Raw genomic sequence first — 21,804 nt, 5'->3', positions numbered from 1 at the left:
GAAAATAATTTTACTTTTTAATTTAATTTTTTATACTGAACTATTTTCCACATATAAATTTACCATATTTCTAGCATGTTTAGTAAAAACAACCATTAACCACATAGATTAATATTCACAAATAAATATATTACACTAAAGGTTATTAGACATTTAAATTTAATTTATTGTTATTGCTGTATTTACTTTAATTTTATGTTTTGATGTCTCAAATATGTTGAGATTACAAAACAATACAAATATAAGTTTGGGATTTTAAAATATAAATTAAAGACTGTCATTTTAGTGTATTTGTGTATATTACACTCCCGAGTAATGTAAACTTACTGTTTCCTTAAAGCATTTTAACTTTACATTCATTAGCACGTTCATGTGGTGCAGCAAAAAAGGGTTCTATATAAGAAATGTGCACTGTGCTCTGTATGCACCATAGTGCCTTATCACTGAGGAATGGGCTCAAACTATTCTGCCTTTTCAGAGATTTTCTGCTAACAGCAGAAACTTTTTACAAGCTGGAAACAATCATTTTAACATCTACTTTTTTATGTTAATGTCACCCCGAGCTTTCATTAAAACTTTGTCAGTGGTCTAGTTTTGTAAGCGTTTGCTAAGATGAAGTGGAAGAAAAAGCAGAAAGAGTCAGTAATACACTTGTCCAATGAGACATTTTATATACAATCTTTTTTTGGTACATGGAAATAGAAAACTCTATTTAGACAGAAAACGAGACATAAATACAAACCCAAACAATTCTTTCAGTATAAAACAAACATGAAATGTTTGACAGCACTTCACTAAAGTCATACAGGTATTATGCATTATGATCTTATCAGTCATGAAGTTTTCTGAAACATTTAATTATTAAGATATTTCAAAATGTATGAAACAAATTACTGCATTATGCAGGTTAAAAAAACTTACACATACACTTTTAACGATCTTGGCGTAATGGAAGGAAGATAATGGGTGATAATGCATTTTATTCTGTATGACCTCAGTGGAGTAATCCAGTAACAAGACGGGGATCAATTCAGATTTAGGTTTTTCAGTTAACATTTAGTCATTATATTTAATAATGCCGTAAAAACAACACTTCAATCTTTAATCATTGCTCATTTAGAATTTGCTCTCTTTATCTATGTTGTTGAACGTTGTCTTTTCTTGAACTTTGACATTGGGGAGAATCCACTTTCTTTCCTGAAGGAGTTAAAAATCTGAACTGAACCTCGTCCTGTTGTGTCATTTCCTTTAAGGAAAGGTGGCTTTGCTTCTACATGCGGCAGTGCTGTTGTTAAAGCGCAGGATTAGATTTTTTTGGCACAGGAAATAGTACAACCAAGGAAACTAAACACACAAAACCACAAAATACAGTAAGAATCTCTATGCTGCAAGACAAGATGTGGTTAGAGTTTAAAATGTTAATTCTCACTGAAATACAATATTTACAGTCTCAGAAATATGAGAGTTTAAACTGCTTTGATTTTGAAGTACAAGAACAGTGGTCACATCTAATTCTTGTTTCAGATTTTGTTCAGACAGAATTTCCACTTGGTGGAGTTTCTAATGTTGCGTTGTTCTATATATATCTATATATACAATGCCATTTTATTTTGCATGGGCCAGTTATTCAATCATATATAAAGGTAAAAATTAAATACCACATTGTGTCGGGGGACAGAGGGAGGGCTGTACCCTACCTGCAAATGTTTGTTTATAGTATGTTAAGCTTACTTCGCAATAAAGGGTTGTTGATATTCTCTCCTATCTTCCCCCTGCTGTTTTACAGTTATTGTTCAGCTTCTTTAAACGTCTTTTTAGTAAATGTAATATAACTTATGCATAAACAAATTTGAGGTCTTAAGTTTTTGTGATGGTTATGTATTAACCATCAGAAATCAAGCAGGAAAGAGTCACTCTGGGCTTAATAATTAGCAGTAGATGGTCTGCTACTATTCTTATTCTGTGGAAAACAGCAAAGTGAAATGTGTGAGAGAGACAAAATGAATGCTGAAAGTTTCTTAGCATTGCTGTAGCAACCACCTTAATTTTACTAACAGAAGCTCAGCATAGGGTTAACCTTCCTCATATTTGAAAATCTGCCAAATTATCAATTAAATCAGTTGCTATTTTGCATTCCAAATTTGCGCTACATAAGCCAAAGCAGGATTTTTTTTTTCACGAGGCATTGCTGGAATCAGATAGGGTGAAATTAACTACAGGTCAAGGGTCAGTCATGTCCAGGAAGTCTTTCTCAGGTGGAGGTCCACCCCGGTACCAGCTACAGGTTGTGTCAGAGCGGCGGATGCAGGCATACTGCCGAGCCTGCTCCCCATTAAGGCTGTTATCCAGCAACCAGTCAGTCCATAAGCACTCGTTTTCTCCTGTAGATGCACATGGCACCGTGTAACAAGTGTTGATCTGAGGAGAGTATATAGTATTTCATTTATTTTTCTTATTTACTGGTGTGTGTGTTCGTACCTGAAACTGTTATTTAAGCAGTTTTTACAATGTTGATTGGAAAAAATTAACTGTCACAGAAAACATTAACATCTTAAGTACATGACACAGGTGGGAAGAAGATAAATATTTATGAACAGAGAACGAACAGTCCTTACTCACTCTGCATTCGCAGCCCATCTGGTATCTGTAGTTGAGATTCTTCTTTTGTGACAGTGATAAGTTGTCCCAGGACTCTACCAGGTCACACTGACCAATAGAAATCCTGCCATCACTCCACATACTCCCTGTATAGTGGCATCACAACACCATCAATAATAATATAACAATAAAAGTCTTATCTTGCATTCAGAAAATGAAGTAAAGTTGCTGTAATTATCAATCATAGGGATTGTGGTGAAATAACTTATAAAAAAACATTAGTTCACAGTTGCTCACTAAGAAATCAATTTGACTAATAAAACCATGACTGCCAGAAATACAGGCATTGTTTTTACACATTTGTTAAAAGCAACACTGCAGAAACACATATTCAAGTTTATTAGTACATAACTGTACCTGAGAGCAGATACCCTGCTTTGTTGTTCGAGTCCAGTTTAACTCCACACAGTGAGGAGAAGACTTGAGTGTACACATACTGGATGTCCTTGGCCTTTTCAAAACCTTTGAACATCTGGTAAATAGAGAGATTTTACATTTGCAATAAGCTATTCAATGTTTGGTGGATGTTTTTTACCCAAAGTGATTTTCATTAAAAGCACAGTTCTGTCTTCTATAGATTAGTTGACACACATAAAAGCATGCAGAGACAGTCAGGTCATCTGGTACAAAGGAGGGGAAGAGATTTGTGTCATCAGCATAGAAATTATAGACATTAGGGGAAGAGGCACACATTTAAACTATTTTTTTGTGTTTGAATTTTGTCATCTGTCGACCAATGTGTGTTTACTTTTGCTGACAGATTATATGCAGACAACTCCAACATAAACCACACAGCCACACAGAGCAGCACAAACAGTGAAAGTGATGTGTATCATCACCAGCAGCTGCTGCTACTGCTACTGCTACCCTGACATCTCACCTTGATCATTTTGATTTCATATTGGATCATCTTCATGTAAGGTGAGGAGCTGTTGCTAGGCGACACAATCTTCTCTCCGGAGATCTTTGCCCTTATCACTGTCAGAAAAAAGAGAGGAGGATTAAGATTAATTGAAATGCCAAATAAATGCAGATGGCAGTATAAGAATGTGGTTTACATGCTAGAGACAATGGTAAAGATTCTGAATTATGCATGTTTTCTTTTTTATAGGTAGATGCGCAGATAAATAGATATGTCTTCTCCCCCTCTCACAGACAGTGAAGCAGACCCTCTGTATAGTGATACAGGATGTGTCCCTCCTCTCCTCTGGGAGGGAAATCAAAACCCAAATGGAATAACAAGTAGCTCTTTGCTTGCACACTCCCATTAACCAACTCCACACACACACATTATGTATACACTACGTAACATAGCACATGCACATGACATGCACAATTACCTAAGCTAAACCATGTCTGTGTGACTTCACATCATTTTATTTCACACTGTAAAATAAGTAGATGGATAAAGTATCAGGATAATTGGTCTGTGGTTTTCAACAGGAAGGTAACAGTGAAGCCAGATAATTTCACCACCTGTCATTTAAAGAGAAAATATTCATTAGAATCAAAGTCTTATTAACTTTGCAGGTTTTATTCACCCATACCGCAGCACGCAGTCCACACTGTGCCAAATCAAACCTTATTATTATGGAGTTCTTTGCTGCAGAACTACATTCTTGTTCCATAAAATCTGCTCTTTTAGACATCTGCATTACTCATAACTGTCAAATCACTTCCACTGTCAAATGTTAAACTAATAACACTGTTGTTACTCAATCAATCCAACATAAGTAAGATTAATAGTAGCGCTGTCTCTCAGACTAAGTCTCTCTCTTATCCTCAATCCAGAAATCTTACAGTCAGGTTTTTATATTGTCTTGTACATAATCAACAGCTTGACAGTAATACACAAAATCCTGAGTAGTATTAGACGCAGAGAGCGATTTGGCCTTTATAATGTAAAAATTATTAATATTAACAGTGATAATTGTCATTTGTTTCCTTCCACATTGTTTATCTAAAAAAGAGAAAACTGTAGCTTCACCAGGGTGAGATGGTAAAAGGCAGAGAGACAGACGTGTGGTGGATAATCTTGGTAAATCCATGAAAAAAAGAGAAAAACTACACCATTAGAGACAGGGAGTGAAAGTGTGGCCCAGCACCCCTCCTAACCCACTCACGGTCTCACACAGCTAAGCAAACCACCCCCTTGTTTTTGCTTCTCGCTCATCACATAACTACACCACAGTTTTGTGCACTGGTTAGAGGAGGAGGAGCGCAGCGTGTTCTGTGAAATTAGTTCAGGAGAAAAGGAGACTTTTTTGTTTTTGAAACATGCAAGGAGATATAAAGTCAAGCTGACAAGTACACACAGAAAGATAATGCAAAGTGTGTTACAGCTACAGAGGGCATCACATCGCCTATAGCAAGACACTAGATCTAGGGACTTTCACTCTATAAAAATTTCAGAGAACACAGTCAAAAAAACTATAATTTAGTTCTTGTGCTCCCTAATTCACAGCTTGGGGTTTATATAACTTGTGGCCGTACATCTGAGGAAATCTGACTTGTATCAACGATAAAACAGTGGTGTTGGAGCTGATGAAACGATCAAAGTGAAATGAAGTGAATGAAGTGTAATCATCCAAAGTTTCTTAAAAATAAACTCTGGCAAAAACAGGACTACGTTAGGTATACTACAGGAGAACTGGCCTGCAGCATGAGAAACTATAAAGAGTAAATATGTATATATTTATTAAAAATGAATGCAGTAAGACAACCTGCAAAATAAAGTGTCTGACCTCACCAAGACAGTCAGATGTTAGCAGTTATGATTTCTCATTAAAGTGTCAAGGATAATTTGTATACATTTTAAACAAATGTTTTTATAGTAAATACACACAAAACATTTCAACATATTCAGTAGTACTAGTAAAACAGGCGCTAGTAGTATAGTGGTTTAATGTGGTAACACTAGCTACAAAATTAAAATTCAGCTTAAAGGCCAATTAGTTGATTGGTTACAATCTATAAAACATTGAGTTAACACTGTTACTAAAGGTCCTGTCACTTAGGAACAGTTCAACTCTCTGCACGGTGTTAGTTTAGCTTAGCTTAATGTTTTCATCAGCTTCGAGAATTCGTGATAAGCTAAATTACCTTTTGTAATCTGCTTGTTATCACTTCATGTTCATACGGACATGACAATGGTATTGATCTTCTAAAAAAGTTCTAGACAAGCAAAATAAATCTAAATAATTGCTGTATTTTTTTACAATTCTGTATTTTTCAAAGTTTTAAATACTTCTTCCACAAGTGGTTATTAGTGTTTTTAACTGTGATGCCACAGTTAATGTTAATCTCAGACAATGAGGACGATCTTATCTGCTTGGTTCTGCTCTTCCTTTGGTAAGAAGAAAAATATCTTAAAATAGATCAAGGGCTTTGGCAAATTTGCCACCCCGCTTAAATCTAAAGCCAATTAGACAAGAATATTACACTATTTTTTCACAACAGCAGATCAGTGTTTTAATAATTTATTGAGACCCTGTCATACCCAATATAACTGGAAAATCTTGATTGAATCATTACACTGGCAAAGTTGTTTCTAGGCAGCTGTAGTGCATTTTGATCATATTTAGTCCATCGTAGAGGTTACCCATCATAACTGAACTGCAAACCCCAAGTTTGTTGTGTCTTTCTAAAACGATTCCCTTGGCCCAGATTGTCTGAAATGTTTACCCACCCACACACACACACACACACACAATCTTTGATCTACATAAACTGGGTTACCCACTTAATTCAGCTGCTGCAGCTGTGTTACGTACAGGAATAAGGACAGATACTCCTGCAGAGTGAAAACGGCCGTACGTCAGCTTCCCAGCTACATAACCAAAGAGAAATATTGCAAAGTTGTACCATGAGAACTGATGTAGTAAGTAACTTCCCCCTCCCAGATGAATCGGCACCCTTGTCATGCTCACAAAGCTGGACTGTCAGCGGGCTTTCACACTGATATTGTTAGTATGCAGACCATTAGACCAAGCCTATAGACATGGAAATGAAGTGGAGAGAAAGAAAGGGGAAAGAAGGATAGAGAGATGGAGTAGGCTGTGTTGGCATGGCTTGGCATCTGTCCAACACACACGCACGCACACACACACACACACACACACGCACACACACACACAGTCACACATATACACACGATCTCAAAGACACAAACATGGCCAGGAAATCGTCCCAGGTTTGTCCAGAAGGGATATTACTCAGATGTACAGCTTCATTCAAAGGGCTCATCAGCGGTGACAACACTGTCAGGTCAACTGAAGGCCACCACCACCGCACCGCCTATGCTTAGGAAACAGCCAGAACAGTGCAACCACAGACGCCACCAAATGAAAGGTTTTCTTAGAGGCACTTAGTGTAAGTGAGGGATTTTCCTTATTTGTTATTCATGGGTTCAGAAAGTTGTGTCCAACCTGAAAGGCACCACTGACTTTTGTATCCAAATCTGGACTCGTATATTTAAAGCGAGCACACAGACCAAACCCCCATGAAGACACTGAGAAAATGAAATCCAATTACAGAACAAGCTGTGATCAATTGATGTTTCAAACAATACAAACAACAGGTCCTTGATTTCACACAAAAGCCCTCTCAGATCTAGCCATTAATTGCTATTGAAGCTAGCCAGGTAGTTATGTTAGTTCCAGCTAATGCATGGTTGACTACAGCCTGACTCAATGACACGTTTGACACAGGAACCCTGTAACTTAAATATGCACTTTGTGACTGCACACCTGATATCACGCTACCAGACTGAGACCGAGACAGTTTTTGTTCCTCAGAGTAGGACTCGATAGTCTTAGAATACAGTACAGTATCATGCAGGAAACCTGAGATGAGACATTTATTTACAGTAGTTCCAACACATCTTTAAAGACTTAACAATACTTTATGCTGGGTAACAACTGTGCAGAGGTGTCAACTAAATCAGGACAGGACTGCAGACATCACTGAACTCTGATTGTAGTATGCAGTAGGTTTAATGTGTAAACCAACATAATATCTACCTATTTATAATAATATTTTGCAGGTAATGCTATGTTAGCTCAATATGCTCATCTTTGCAGCTGTTACAGCAGAGCTCCAGCCTAACTCTTACTCTTGGAAAGCATTAAAGACACCACCATATAACTCTTACAATACCAAGTACTGGTCTTACTACAGTCCCATGCACACTGACATCTATGCTTGAAAGACCTTTTGTTGATTGATTAATGCCAACCAATTCTGTTGGTATTACAAATACTACAACTGCTAAAACTAATACATTAGTTTGTAATATAATGTAATGCTATTGTTGGCACGACCGACATGAGACTAATATGCAGCTTCAATTGTTTTGTGTCTTTAGTGTTACGGAAAACACACTAAAATACTAATAGTTATAAAATCAACCCAGTGCTATAAAGACATAATAAAACAAAGTCTAGTTCAGGTCAGTTATATTCTAACTCACTGAAAACCGCAGATTTATCACAGGACCTCTATCCCACTCATTGATGACGCACTTCAAATGTAAAACTCCTGTCCTAAAAACATTGCCCCAAATACTCCCATTGTGTTCTCATAACCCAGATCTAATTTGGCATTGTGGAGTTTTTGAAAACAGGTCCCTTCCATTTCATACTGACTATTTTCAAACTATTTTGAAGGAACTGACCCTCTCTAAACCTGAAGGGACATACAGGCCAATTAGAAAAGAAAGACTAAAAGCAATTTCTCCTGCTTATTCTCTCGTGCACTCCTCCGCTGGAGTGTAACCTTTGACAAAAGCACATACTTCAGCTTTCCACAGTTTGGAGCCAAGTACTCAGAGTCAGAGCAAAGTGTTGGTTTTGGCCTGTACGTAGACAAGAAAGAACTGGATGACAGACAGGGAGACAGGCAGACAGACAGATGGAAAGTAGGCCAGGGCCTTGTTTTTTTCTGTTTTGTTTTTCTAGAATTTTTTTTAAATGAGTCGAAGCAAGAATAATTAAATATGTAATGATAAAAAGCCTTTACAGTTAAGTATAGAGCAGGTAGTGTATTAATGTTGACATATAAGAAAAAGAAAAAGTCACTCTGAGAAAAAAAGTGAGTGTACATGTTCAGTTATAACCAGTATTAATTAATAATCACACTAGTATTTTATATAGCTTTACTTTGCTGCACATCTGTCCGTGAAGCCCAATTGATTAGGTCTTGTCACAGTAGGTTTACATTGTGGATTACAATTGGTACTCATTAGGCCTCATTAAGTTGATCAATAAGCCAAATCATTAATCACTAATTTCTTCTTCCATTTTAAAATCATACACCCCTTTCTTGCTATTACAGTTAAAGTCTTACTAACTTAAAATCAGTTTTCTTTTACTATTAAATACAGCAGAATTTTATATTCTCAACTTTTACCTGTGTGAGCGGAAACTAAATCGATCTTCAGTCAATAACTTACCGATCTCAGCAGTGCAGAAAAGCTGCTGTGGGTGGGCCGGGTGGCAGCTACATCCCTCCACAACTCCCTTCATGCCTGTACCAAGCAAAAGGAGCACCCAGAGCCCCAGACACACGCTCCGCTCCTGGGACATGGCCATGACAACTCTGGCTGCCTCTGACTGTTCCACCACTCAGTGAACACTCTGCAGCCTCTTCTGAACCCGTTAAGATACCCGGGAAGCAAACCAGGCCAGCAGTCAGCAGGAGAGTAGAGCTGTAGTGAGATAAGCTCTGCTGAGCTGAAAATTAGCTGTGGATAGAAATGTTTTCATAAGTTTGAAGTAAACCTCTGAATTCAAGCTGCAGCAAATACAATGACTTGGAGGGAATACTGCTGCTACTGCTGCTGCCACTGCTCTCTGTCCCTCTTCTTTCTCTCTCTCTCCCTCTCTGAAGACAACACACAGAGAAACTTACAATAGTTGGATCCACTCACACTCTGGTCTTGAATGCTGAGAGGGTCGCATACAGGGAGCCTCTTATGTACTCAACAACTTAGGGACAGCCTCCTCAAATGAAGAAAAAAACGACCATCCTTCGCCTCTTCTTTTACCATCTTTTGATGTCTTCTGTCTCCTGTCAACCACAATCGGCTATAGCTGTATTCACCTTTCTAATTTTTTAGTAATTGTTGTAAAAAATCTAACTAGTTTATTTTTTTACTGACTCAAAGCAGCTGTGCACCTCTCTTGTTAATGTGAAGATGTGTCGCGGTTCTTGTATTCAGATGAAGCTTCTGTGATCTTTAGTGCAGCATCTGAGTTATAAATGCTGAGTGTTGCTGGGAAGTCACTACACCCAAAACTACAGTATGAAGAATAAGATGAAAACCCTGTTGCCTTGCTAAATTTTGACTTAATGATTCTATTCCTTTACAGATTACATCTCCATGCTTCCCAGTAGTGGTGAAGATCGGACATGCCCACTCTGGGATGGGAAAGGTACGGTTGATTCCTTCGTCGTGATGCTCCTTTAAAATTTACAGATCTACAGTTTAATAGAAGACAATGTTTTGTAAGTGGAGAAAGTACTATAACTGCATGCTGGTGTGGAGCCCACCTGTTCTTCCATAATATGACAATGTGCTGTTTGTTTAAGAGCCCTGAATCTGCCCAGATGTAGTTGAATAGCTACACTAAGCACCACCACATGTGGAGCATTGTTTGCACTGTGTAATGCTTTGTCTTACATCCACTACATGCACTAAACGTCTGCTCTCTGTCTTCGGTTTTCCCCATATGTGTCTTTTCTTAGTGGTTCTTGTTTACATAGCTGCAGCACATAGTTTTATATTCTTTTCCAGTCCTGCTCTTATTGTCCAGTTATTGATTGTCAACTGTGTTAATATTTTATGGATGCTACCAGAATGAAGTGTTTATCCTTCTTCTGTCACTCACATCTGCTCAGGCCTGAATTGCTTAGTGTGATAGTGTGTTATTGTCCTTTTTCTGTCTGTAGCTGGGCCTTATTAGGCTGTACCTTGACACATGATGCTACACATGCAGCTTTTGCAGAAATCCCATTTTTTAGGTTTCATTGCTCCTGTTTATTCACTGTAAAATTGTTATTTTATTATTTGGGAAAGACATGATTATTTATTATCAATATTACTTAATAATAATAGCACTTTCCACTTTGAAGAGTTAGATGAGAAGATCAGCTCTCATACATGGTAGGTATGCTAGGGCCAGCAGGAGATATGGTGTATAACTTGAAATAAACAATGTTTCTACATGTTTTGTTCCTCTGTAGGTCAAAGTGGACAACTTGAGTGACTTCCAGGACATTGCAAGTGTGGTGGCCATCACTCAGACCTACTGCACTACAGAGCCATTTATAGATGCCAAGTATGACATCAGAGTCCAGAAAATCGGCACGGACTACAAAGCCTATATGTATGTGTTTTTTGTTTTTTTGTAGTTGGGTTCAGGGTCTTTTTTCTGCTGCCTGACTACACGGGCGTTTGACCACAGGGTAGTGTTAAAACCACACACCTCCTGTTAAAATGTTTTCTATTTCTGTCATCTTTAGTTAGCTGTATTTCAAATTTCTACATCTGAAGGCACAATTAATGCGCTAACTAATGCCCCATTTCCTCCTTTTCCAGGCGAACATCCATCTCTGGTAATTGGAAGAGCAACACTGGATCTGCCATGTTGGAACAAGTAGCCATGACTGACAAGTGAGCGCCGCTAAAGCATTAGTGTAGCTACAGCTTCCCTCATGTGTCACTCTTGTGTTTTGTCACAGTTAGTCACTGAATTGAAAGCAGCTCATATGAGTAAACATGCAGATGTTTGGATATAAGTTAATATTTTTAGTGAACTAAAGATAAAAAAGACTAAACTGAGTTGCAGTGATTGTTTTTTGGAAGCTAAACTAATTTGAACTCTCTCTCTATAAATACCAACCTGAAGCACACGAAGGATACATTAGAACTTTTAATTGTAAGCTACAGTATAGATTTTTCAGAGAATTTGACACTGGAGGAACCTCCCTCCCTTCCTGCATTATCCTCTAGAACAGTATTGATCTGTCTATTTTGGCTGTAGTTTGTTTGTGTACAGTTTTCCAGACAGCAGGTCGACGGGGCCTCATACAGATACTTTTATTGCCGAGTAAGACGACAACAGCGTAGTAGTGTGGATGAACTATGTATTTATGTACTAATTTGTGTATCCCACATGAGTCAATATACAGTAGTTCTTCACCATTAAAGTAGTGTACAAGAACTAAAGAACTACCTTTTTAAAAAGCTCAGCAGGAAGGATAGGTCCTATTTACATTACCAGTTCATATGGGAAAGTAAACTAGTTTGAACTTTTCTTCACCTTCACACAGCAAGAGAATTATTGTACATTTTTAATATGAAATTTTTATTAGACCTAATCCAGTCAAGTTGGTACATATGCTTCTCTTTGTGACAGGTATAAGCTGTGGGTTGATACCTGCTCAGATATATTTGGAGGACTCGATATCTGTGCCGTCAAAGCCATCTGTGGCAAGGATGGTAATGACTACATTACTGAGGTGAGATTAAAATGTGAATAAAGAAAGGTAGAGGAGAGGGAACTATGAAGGTAAACCTTGAAAGAGAGCCATATATCAGCCAAACAGTTGACAAGGCTCTGAAGTGAATACCACAAGTAATCAAACTGTAGCCACTTTTGTACAGATGCCATACTGATAGTATCACTGTATCTCTATATTTACTGAGTCCATGTTGATATTAGCCTGTGGGAATTGTGTTTCATAAGAGTATTATTAAAGTCTTTGAATCTTAAATTTAGCATGTCTGGCCTAATTTGCACTGCAGAGGCTTTAGATTGTCCAGGTGGGAATAAACTGATTGAACCTAACCTGAATGCACATTATTATTTTGATAACTAAAATCTGGCAGCATTCAGTCAATTATTATTTATTATAACCCATCCACGTCATTATTAGACTATTTATTTCCTAACAAACCACTCTATATGGGTCTTTCTTTCTGTCTTTTTTTAACATTTTTTACTCTATTGGTTTCATGTTTCACAGTCTTTAGTCTTCAAGTCATGACCACAATGGTTGTAGATTACATTATATTAATGTAGGAATGTCAAAGCAGATACTGTGACATTTAGTGTGTATGTGTATGTCACTGAAAACACAAAAAGTGGAAGAGCAAGTAGGCAGGGCGTCACATTTTTATATGCAACAATATAGCCCATGATCTTATTAACATAATGTTGTGGTTGAGTGGGGTAGTGTCTATACACCTATTTCAGAAACAGAAAATAGGCAAGCAGTGACATGGCCGGTTTAGTTAGATCTAAAGAAACGTGTCATGGGTGGACAGACAATCTCACTATCCACAGCTGTAACATAGAGCTGGGCTGCACTAACAGTAGCCAGGAGGAGTTCCTGGGTAGTGAAGAAGCATGAGGGACTGTTCAGCTGGGTAAGACTGTGGAGCCTCAGGCAAATAACGTGAAATAGGCCTAATAGGAAAAATGTGGGACAGACACAAGCTGAGATGCAGAGGCAGACTTTGCTATGACAGGTACAGTGTACAGGCTCAGACAAATATCCAGGGTAAGGCGGACGGACAGCATGATGTGTAGTCAGAGCGTGGATCAGACTACAAAGAAGTTGATGAACAGGGGCTCTGTACTTGGTGGATGAAGAATGATCCCCAAGGAATCAATGGCAATCCACTTGAAGGCAGGGACAGTGAGTCGATGTAAACCCCTAATATGACAGGCTTATGAATGACGCCTGCTAGGACTCTCTATTGAGGCAACACTGAACAAGATTGTAGAGGCTGGGATGACATTGAAAGAGAGAGAGAGAGTGCTATTCAGAGGCTACAAAGACTAAAAAGTGAGGAATGGGTTAGAAAGCAAGCCCACGAGGAAGTCAGCATCAATCTAAAAGGTGAGGAAGGGGAAGTAACCAGCGAGAAACTGGAGGAAAGAAGAGGAACTGGGAGACGCAGGGACTAATTTGCCCATAGGATTGAGCTGTTGAGTGGCCATGATTTCTGCCAGCACAGGGATCAACTTGACAAGCCAGGGTTTGTAGGACACATGTGGAGTGCTATAAAGAGAGCTGTTTCTCTCTCGCTCTTCACTGGATTTATTTGGCACTAAGTACAGAGCCACTCAGTAGTGTGGGTCAACTCAGCCCCATCAACCATGGAAAAAATCAGGGTCAACTGGGTCAGCTATTTGTTTTCAAAATTGTGGTTGCTGGCAATAAGAAGCTGGAACAAAATGTAGACGGGGAAACTCGACCTAAAAAAGTCAGTAAACAAACTTATAGCTGACAAGTTTAAAACACACAGATAATGGCAGGTAAGAATGAGTGGGTATAAAGTGGAGGGACTCGCAGCACAGACTGGTGAACAGGCAGCTTGGCGGAAACTCAAGTGGGAAAATTAGTGGAGAAATGAGGCATGACGAAGTTTGGAAAATTACATTATGATTACAAATCCCAGTGAGAGAGTCTGTGGCTGAAGAGGAAGGAAAGGGAGATGATAAAGGAACCACAGTGACACCAGCATCCAGGCACAGTGGTGTCGAGGCAATATTTCTAAACATCCCACTTAAACTTGGAAATAACTCGGCTGTCAGAATGAGTTGTTGTGTAGTTTAGTGGAAGGTGAAACACACGAGTCATCCCCGCAGAAGAATGCTTTGGTTTTTTATAATAATGCAGTAAAAGTGCTGAGTGAAAATCTGTTTTGAGTCATGTTACTTGCTCTTTAAAATACACAGTAGCTCCTGTGTTATGATAAAACATTTGGGTTCCCATATTTAATGTCATATCAGAATGCGTGTGAGTGTATGTTAGAAGACAAAAGTACTTCTTCTTTAAACCATCACGTCCTCCTCGTCCAGGTTGTGGGTTCATCTATGCAGCTGATTGGTGATCACCAGGCAGAGGACCGCCAGCTCATCTCAGAGGTGGTGCTCACTAAGATGAATCAAGCGCTGGCTGCCAGGTCGTCGAGCGCTTCGCGCTCACCTGCTCGCTCCCCTCAAGGCCAGAAGCCAACCACTGTGCAGCCACAACAGGTACAGGCTGTGTGACGAACATAGCCCGTGTAAATGTGTGTTGTTAATGGCTGTAGGAAAATGATTTTTGTAGTTCTTCACGTCACTAATGATGCTTTACTGCATTTCTTGGTTTTCTTTCTTTTCTCTCTCACTCTCTCCCAGAGTGCTGCCCCTAAGGAAGGACTGGCAGATTCAAGCAGGACCTCAGGCCAGCGCCCTCAACCTCAAGGTTGTCTGAACAATGTTCTGCATTGTAATACAAGTGCTGCCACTGTAGGGCCCAAGCAAGTTTAAGAAACACTCTCTGAATGAAATGTTACCTTTTAGTAAAATGCCTTCTGTTACTGCCTTTCAACACTTCATGTTGTCTCCTTTGAACCCTGAAAAAATAGGATTTTGAACTATGCTACAGGTAGAAACAAAGTGTGGTAAATATAGAGATACCCCCCTACACCAGCTATTCTTTGGGGCAACAGACATGGAATTTCACAGCTAGTTGAAGAATTTGTTAAATATTAATTTTCTCATTCATGCATTGATAAGTTAAAGATTGACATCACAGCCAGTTTGCTTAAGATAAACACTGGACACAGGGAGAAACATCTAGCCTGGCTCCGTCCAAAGGTAACACAATCTGGCAGCCAGCACATCTAAAGCTCAGTGATAAAGTTGTACTTTGTTTGTTTTATTCATAGGAAAAGCAAAAAAAAACATGTAATAATAAAACTGGTGCCTGGGAACTTCAGCGCAATGACGAAAATGAGCACATAACTTAACATTTATTCCAAACATGGTTCCTTTGGACAGAGCCAGGCTCACTGTACACATGTGAGAGTGGGATCAGTTCTCTCATCTAACACTTGGCAAGAAAGTGAAGTGTATTGTTATAAGAGTTAGAACAGATTATGTTTTGTCTGCATCCTTAAATCTGAAGGTAACTAAGTCAGTTTTCATGCATTTCTGTCCAGACTCATTCTAATTGGTCCATCCTTGAACCAGAGTGGACGTTGTGACAGATGTAATGAAATACTTCCTACTAATTCCTGAGATATTGTATCGATGAAATTGGGATAGATGTGAGGTTACACTGACCTGGGTCTAAATCAGTTTCATTGGGACATAACATGAGATAAACATGAGACTGGGCTTCAATTCTGTTCAGACACCCCAAACATGATGCCTCTGACCCCAGCTGTTAACGGCCCAGAGGCATTAAAAGGTTTCTGCTGTGTGTTTAAGCTACTGTCTCTTTTTAACGTGGGACATGTCCTTGAATTAACAAGCTGATGTACAGTGCGATGCACTTAGCCAGCAAGTTTAATTGCAGCTGTAGCTGTTTTGTGTTAGTGCGGTTGATGGGCTGATGTGTTAAAACTAAATGTGCCTGCTAAAAGCTGTGCTCAAATGGCGTATAACATTGTAAATTAGCAAAACCATTACTAGTGGAGTTTGTCGGTGAGTGCGCGGTTGCATGTTTTTTCATAATGTTTTTATGTCTGTTCTTCATTTGGTTTTTAATATTTATATTGTGGTTGTTTTACAAATGTCAACTTTTTGTTTTGTTTTACACAAATTTTTATGGAAGTTTTAAGATTCACGCTGTTATTTGATGTATTTGAATCTTATAATAGCAAGTTAATAATTTAACACTGAGAAATGGCTGGATAGTGGCAGACTTGATCTTATTCAATATATATGTTCATAAATAGGTAGAACTATCTTAAATTTGCTGTTTGTGACTGTTGTGCAAATAATGCTTTGAGCAGCTTGGTTTTATTTCTGTGATTATTGCTTTTTGAATTGATCTTTAAATTCAGTTCTGGTGTAAATCAGTTTCCTTCTGTCAGGCACCAAATACCTCTTTTGCAACAACCGGCTTTGTGAATAACTGCTTGATGTTGTCGTTCTGTGTTAGAATTTCTGCTCTACGTATTTTTCTTGGCAATTACAAAATGTCGTATATAATGACATACTGTATGTTTAATGACAAGGTTTAACGCTTCCTTTTCTTTCTCTGCATGATCATTACATATTTGCTTGGATCAAAACCACGGAATGATTTGATCACGAATCGTCTGGTTAAATATTTTAATCTCTCCTGACTCACGTCAGGAGAGCTTGTTTTGTTTAAACACAGGTTAAAGGCTCAGTTTGTTGACTATTATGAAGCAGCAAAAAGGAAATATCTCGGCAAACTACATAAAAAATGTTTAATTCAGGCTTTGTATCCATGCAAATTATTATCGTGTCACCCTTTTTTATCACTAATTATGTTTGTACAAATGGTATTTTCTTTGACTTTTATGCGTCGTGAGTCCTAAGCAACTATTTGGATATTTGACAAACTCTAAAACGTAAGACTCATGGCCATGTAGCTGTTTGTTAGTTGTGACTCTCTCATAGTGTCTGGGATGAGTTTTCATGATTGACATTAGAAGAGATCATATCCTTTGATATAATCTATATACAGTTATTAAAATCGATAAGCTAAGAGCACATTTTGTGAACATAAATTACAACTTTAACATATAATTATACTAACAGTTTTCCAGCATCCACTAAAGTGAATAATCAACCACTGGAAGCTCATCCCTGCCGAGTCACTTCCTACTCAGCATGTATAATAATTTTCTTTTGTGTTGCATGATGCTGCTTTGTTGCCTGTGTTTGAGTCACTCAGAGGTTGATGCCAATATTCTCTTTTTGTTCCTCCTTTTGTTGTTTACTTTCTTTTAACCTCATCTCTCCCTCTTTCCTCTCCCTGTCTGTTTTTTTTATTACCACACTACTTACTAAGGGTGTGCATAAAAAGCAACTAACACTTGGCATGACGGGCTCTGTCTCCCCCTGCTGGTCGATACACTTCGAGCTTGCAGAGCCTGCTTTGACCCAGTCTGCTCCTGACAGATGAGTTGGTTAGGGGTGGTTTTATGAATGTGAGAGGTCATTGCAAATAGGCATGTCTACACTCAACTTCATTATCTGTATCTTGTTATGCTTTGATAAGTGTTACCAGTGCCTGGTTTTCTAACTGCTGCTCTGGAAGGACGGGTGCTAAATTTACAAAATAACAAAGCTCGTTTTTTCCTTTATATCTCCTTTTTTTTTGCTTCTACATAGGTATGAGAGTATAATCTAACATATCTGTCTTATTTAAATATTTTAGGGGCACCAGTGAAATCACAGAGTGTGGACCCATCGCCAGAGTCAGTTAAGAGAGCATCAGAACCAGTACCAAAGCCTAGCCAGGCCCAGAAACCTGCTCCAGCTCCAGCTCAGAAACCAGCTCAGGCTCAGAAGCCAAGCCCAGTCCAGAAGGCTGCCTCAGTCACCAAACCTCCAGTGCAGAGGCCTCCCCCGATGACAAGAGCCCCATCCGTCACAAAGTCAGCCCCAGATTCTGCTTCCACCCAAGCCAAAGCTTCACCATCTTCCCCAGCTAAAGCAGCAGCCGCAGTGGCTCCAGGCTCCCCTCTGGCCTCGGCTTCATCCCCAGCCTCTCCCTCACCCTCAGCTCCTACCACGGAGCAGCCCAAGCCCCAGCCTCAGGGCTCCCCCTCTGCAGCTCCTGGCAAACCAAAAGAGTTGCCCCCAAAACCAACACCACCTGCAAAGCCCATCCCACCTGTACGCAGGAATTCAAAGCCACAGATCCAGCCAAAGCCACAAACCCAGCCTCCCCCCAAAGCTTCGCCTACACCCCAGCCTGCTGCCCAAGCCCCGGCACCCACTCAGGCCTCAGATACTGCCTCAGCCCCTTCTCCAGCACAGGTCCAGTCCCCAGCCAAAGCTAGCCAGTCCCCGCCTAATGTCCAGTCTCCAGCTAAGGCTCAGCCCCAGGCCAAACCAGCCTCTCCTTCTCCCAACCCTGAGTCTGTTCCAGCTGAAACAGCTGCAGCCCCCGATGAAAACCAGCCCCCAGTGGAAGAACAGCCTGCATCCCAGCAAAAGACCCATCCTCTGCTGAAGTAAGAACCAAATCATCAACACAGTGTTAATAAGAAAGCAGAACAAATATTAAATTTGGAAGCTTAGCTTTTTTTAAAATGTGTTTACCTGCTGCTTATATATTTTAATGTTTCTCGGGGATTGATACTGTGTATGTGTGTTTTCTTGTCCTCTTCCACATATCTCTGTTTTTGCTCCTCACATACTCCCTCACTAACTAATAATCACCTTCCTAACTTCCAGTAAGTCCCAGTCACTGACCAATGCCTTCAACGCCTTCAGCGACTCCTCTTTCTTCCGCGGCGTCTCCAGCTCTGGAGGCGATGGCCAAGATGAGGCGAAGGCGGAGACCATTCGCAATCTCCGAAAGTCCTTTGCCAGCCTTTTCTCTGACTAGACACCGGCGAACCATATTATTGATTCTGGCCTTCCTTTTACTTTTGGCCAATGATGACTTGATGACTTCGACATTAAATGTGAACCAGTCTGAGATTAAACTTTGTGTGTTAACTGTACTGTTTTCCCTCCGTCCTAGTCCCTCTTCTCCTCCACTTTCAGCTTCTCTGTGTGAGTAACAGTGAGGCCTGCTGGGTAGGATGTTCAGTGAATAATGCTGTGCCAGAGTATTTGGAAGGAGTTACGTCATATATGATATATGATATAATATAGAATAGAATATTTATTTTTTCCCAGAGGACACCTCCAGAGAGACACTTTCTGAAGTATATGAAAAGTATAACATTCAAGATTACAGATGTAATGTACATATAGAATATATACAGTATATAAATAGACACATAACTAACTATAAAGGGAAACAAGCCAATAATGGAAAAAGAAAGATCCAGTTGCACTTTTCAGTGAGGTTTTGTCAGTGACATAAATCTTTCATTCAACAGCTGGATTTATACACATTTAAACATGAATCAGATAATTGACATTTGATGGTTTTCCCCATACTGAATGACTTTTGGTTAGTAAATATGTCAGTGCAAGAAGTAAAACTCGTTTAAGGAATAGTTCTCATGTAAATTCGGCCTTACTGTCTCTGGTCCTTGGCTACTGACTATTGGGCTTGTCGTTGCCGCCCTGGTTTTTCATTGTGAGGGAGTTGGAAATCTGTATTTGTTCATCTGTGTTCAGTTGTTATGCATGGCTCCTCCAAGTGGCTCGGTGTGACTTTCGGAGCAGAAAGGAGCTTTATTAGTGTTGAGATTTGCCCTTCATCTCTCTCTTCTCTCTCTCTCTAGATGTTGTAGCCTTATTGTGAACATGTTTTCAATTCACAGCTATGTTTGTTAGCTGTGCAGACTTGGGTTGATTACAACTCTAAATTCATTCATTTACTTCAACAGCTTGAATCAACTATTGAGAGAAAGAGCGATTGCAGCTGTGCGGCATTGCTCCACGACAGCTTATCAGACTAAATACATCAATCCTGAAAAGTAAATGAATGCATTTCAAATAGTAACTCATGTCTGTCGCTGTTACTGGTGATTTCTTGTTTCACCTCTGTGTAGATCTATCAACAGTATTGTAATTTGTTGATTATTCTCATTAAAAGACATTGAGACAGTAGTGCAATAACACCTCAACATGACTGTTGAGCGCTGTCACCCTATTATGAATATAAATATGATCATACATACAGGACCTGTGTATCTGTTAAATACCTTATTCTTACATTCCCTTTAGATTCCTTGAGTGGCGACTCCCAGGTTGCTTTTTACTGTAGTCAGAAGCTGGATTTCAGATTAATATGCCATATTAATGTGTTGGTTTTTGTGATTAATCCTCTTTATGTTGTGGGACTGAATTTAAGGTAACCTGGAACGAACCCAGTAGCTTGACTGGTCTTTTTCAGTTGAGTTGCTGCAAGTTTATATGTGTAAAACAAACCAACAAAAAAAGAATCTCCAACACTTAAGAACTGCATTTCAACCTGTCTGCTTATCCATCATCAGTACTATGTTGCAAGTAAATTATAACACATTGTATTTGTATGTATGTATGTGTCATCTCAGGAGTTTATTTTTTGTAATATACTGACTGATTTATTTATTTTTTGAGGCTCTATATTTATGGTACAGTATACAGTATGTTTTGTATTGTGTTTTTATTTGTTATGCAATACTGCTTTGCATGATCTGGTGACTTTTCTTTCTGTACAGATAAAGACGAATAAAGATGTGGTTCCATCATTCCACTGATTCACTGCGATTCTTGCTGATGCTCATGTATTTTGTCTGGGGGAGCACTTGGTTCCTAGCTTGACTCATTGACCTTTCACTCCTAACTTAATCACAGTGCATGAATACATGACGGTTACCTTCCATTAATGTAAATGGCAAACACACGAAGCGGCTACTGCTGCTAAAAATAGCTTTATATGCCTTTACTGAGATATTTAGTGATAAAATGTGTATTAAAAGAACTACTTGGGAGTCACAAAAGGGTATAATTTAATCAAACTATGACATCTACACTAGCCCAGTAGATATGAAGAGATTAGGTAGAGATGTTTTTACAAATGCCTGATTTATAATCTTCCACCAGCCTGTTGTGCACAACCTAGCCTTAGCCTAATGGCTAATGGCTAATGCTAACACTACCATTACCAGATCCACTGTATACCGCTTCAATCTGTGTTCAGTTAAATGAACTCTTTTTGATATAACCAACACAAACAATTAGCAAAGAAAATAAATACTGGTATTGCGTTATTCCACAGATTGCAGCAGGGTTTGTACTGCTAAGATTGTATCTGTGTTTCACTACAGTTGTACTGTGATCATACCAGCAGCTGAACTGCTGACACGTTAGATCATTTACATACAGTTATCAGTTTCAGCATCTGTTCTCTAAACTCTGCTCGATCAGGGGACACACTGTATCAATTTTCATCTGGTAGACGGGGTTTGTGGTTGACGTCCTTTCCTCTCTTCAGACACACTCGCACCAACGCAAGGTTTTTTTCACTTCCACTATTTTTGTGTGTTTTCCCTTATCCTAACCACAAGTCGAAAGATGCAGGCTATCATGTGCTGTACAGACCATGACCTCCCTGAGACTAACTTGTGATTTTGTGCTATATAATGGAAACTGACCACCAAATGTGTTTAAACACTAGGGCTGATTCAGCACATTTTCCCACTTCAGTATGGTC

General features: G+C 39.1%; 2 protein-coding genes across 3 annotated transcripts in view; one reads left to right on the top strand and one right to left on the bottom strand.

Annotated features, from left to right (window-relative positions):
- The window catches only part of syn2b (synapsin IIb), a 59,936-nt gene extending 39,087 nt beyond the window's left edge, over positions 1 to 20,849 (top strand). For both annotated transcript variants that reach the window (XM_026348888.1, XM_026348887.1), the window contains exons 7-14: positions 10,029 to 10,091; positions 10,903 to 11,045; positions 11,258 to 11,332; positions 12,078 to 12,180; positions 14,532 to 14,708; positions 14,853 to 14,919; positions 17,857 to 18,658; positions 18,882 to 20,849. In XM_026348888.1, the coding sequence (XP_026204673.1) occupies positions 10,029 to 10,091; positions 10,903 to 11,045; positions 11,258 to 11,332; positions 12,078 to 12,180; positions 14,532 to 14,708; positions 14,853 to 14,919; positions 17,857 to 18,658; positions 18,882 to 19,035 (1,584 nt within the window). In that variant the 3' untranslated portion in view covers positions 19,036 to 20,849. The remainder of the gene's footprint in view (positions 1 to 10,028; positions 10,092 to 10,902; positions 11,046 to 11,257; positions 11,333 to 12,077; positions 12,181 to 14,531; positions 14,709 to 14,852; positions 14,920 to 17,856; positions 18,659 to 18,881) is intronic.
- LOC113154602 (metalloproteinase inhibitor 4) lies at positions 660 to 9,982 on the bottom strand. Its single transcript, XM_026348890.1, has 6 exons — positions 9,568 to 9,982; positions 9,110 to 9,400; positions 3,539 to 3,636; positions 3,016 to 3,130; positions 2,620 to 2,744; positions 660 to 2,418 (listed from the first exon to the last, which is right to left on the bottom strand). Exons 2-6 carry the CDS (start codon positions 9,246 to 9,248, stop codon positions 2,221 to 2,223), a joined length of 675 nt encoding a protein of 224 aa, XP_026204675.1. The 5' UTR covers positions 9,249 to 9,400; positions 9,568 to 9,982; the 3' UTR covers positions 660 to 2,220.
- Positions 20,850 to 21,804: the final 955 nt, after the last annotated feature.

This window comes from Anabas testudineus, chromosome 5 (assembly GCF_900324465.2).
Source record: "Anabas testudineus chromosome 5, fAnaTes1.2, whole genome shotgun sequence".
Taxonomy (NCBI): Eukaryota; Metazoa; Chordata; class Actinopteri; order Anabantiformes; family Anabantidae; genus Anabas; species Anabas testudineus.
Note: the sequence above shows the minus strand (reverse complement) of the source record. Positions and strands in the feature narration are given on the sequence as shown.

Bases quoted from the DNA above. Each gene is read 5' to 3' on its own strand.
- LOC113154602 (XM_026348890.1), bottom strand. From the start codon at position 9,248: ATGGCCATGTCCCAGGAGCGGAGCGTGTGTCTGGGGCTCTGGGTGCTC. The intron at 3,131-3,538 runs GTGAGATGTCAG...TCTATTTACCAG, and splicing joins ATGAAATCAAAATGATCAAG to ATGTTCAAAGGTTTTGAAAA. The intron at 2,745-3,015 runs GTACAGTTATGT...GCCACTATACAG, and splicing joins AGCAGGGTATCTGCTCTCAG to GGAGTATGTGGAGTGATGGC.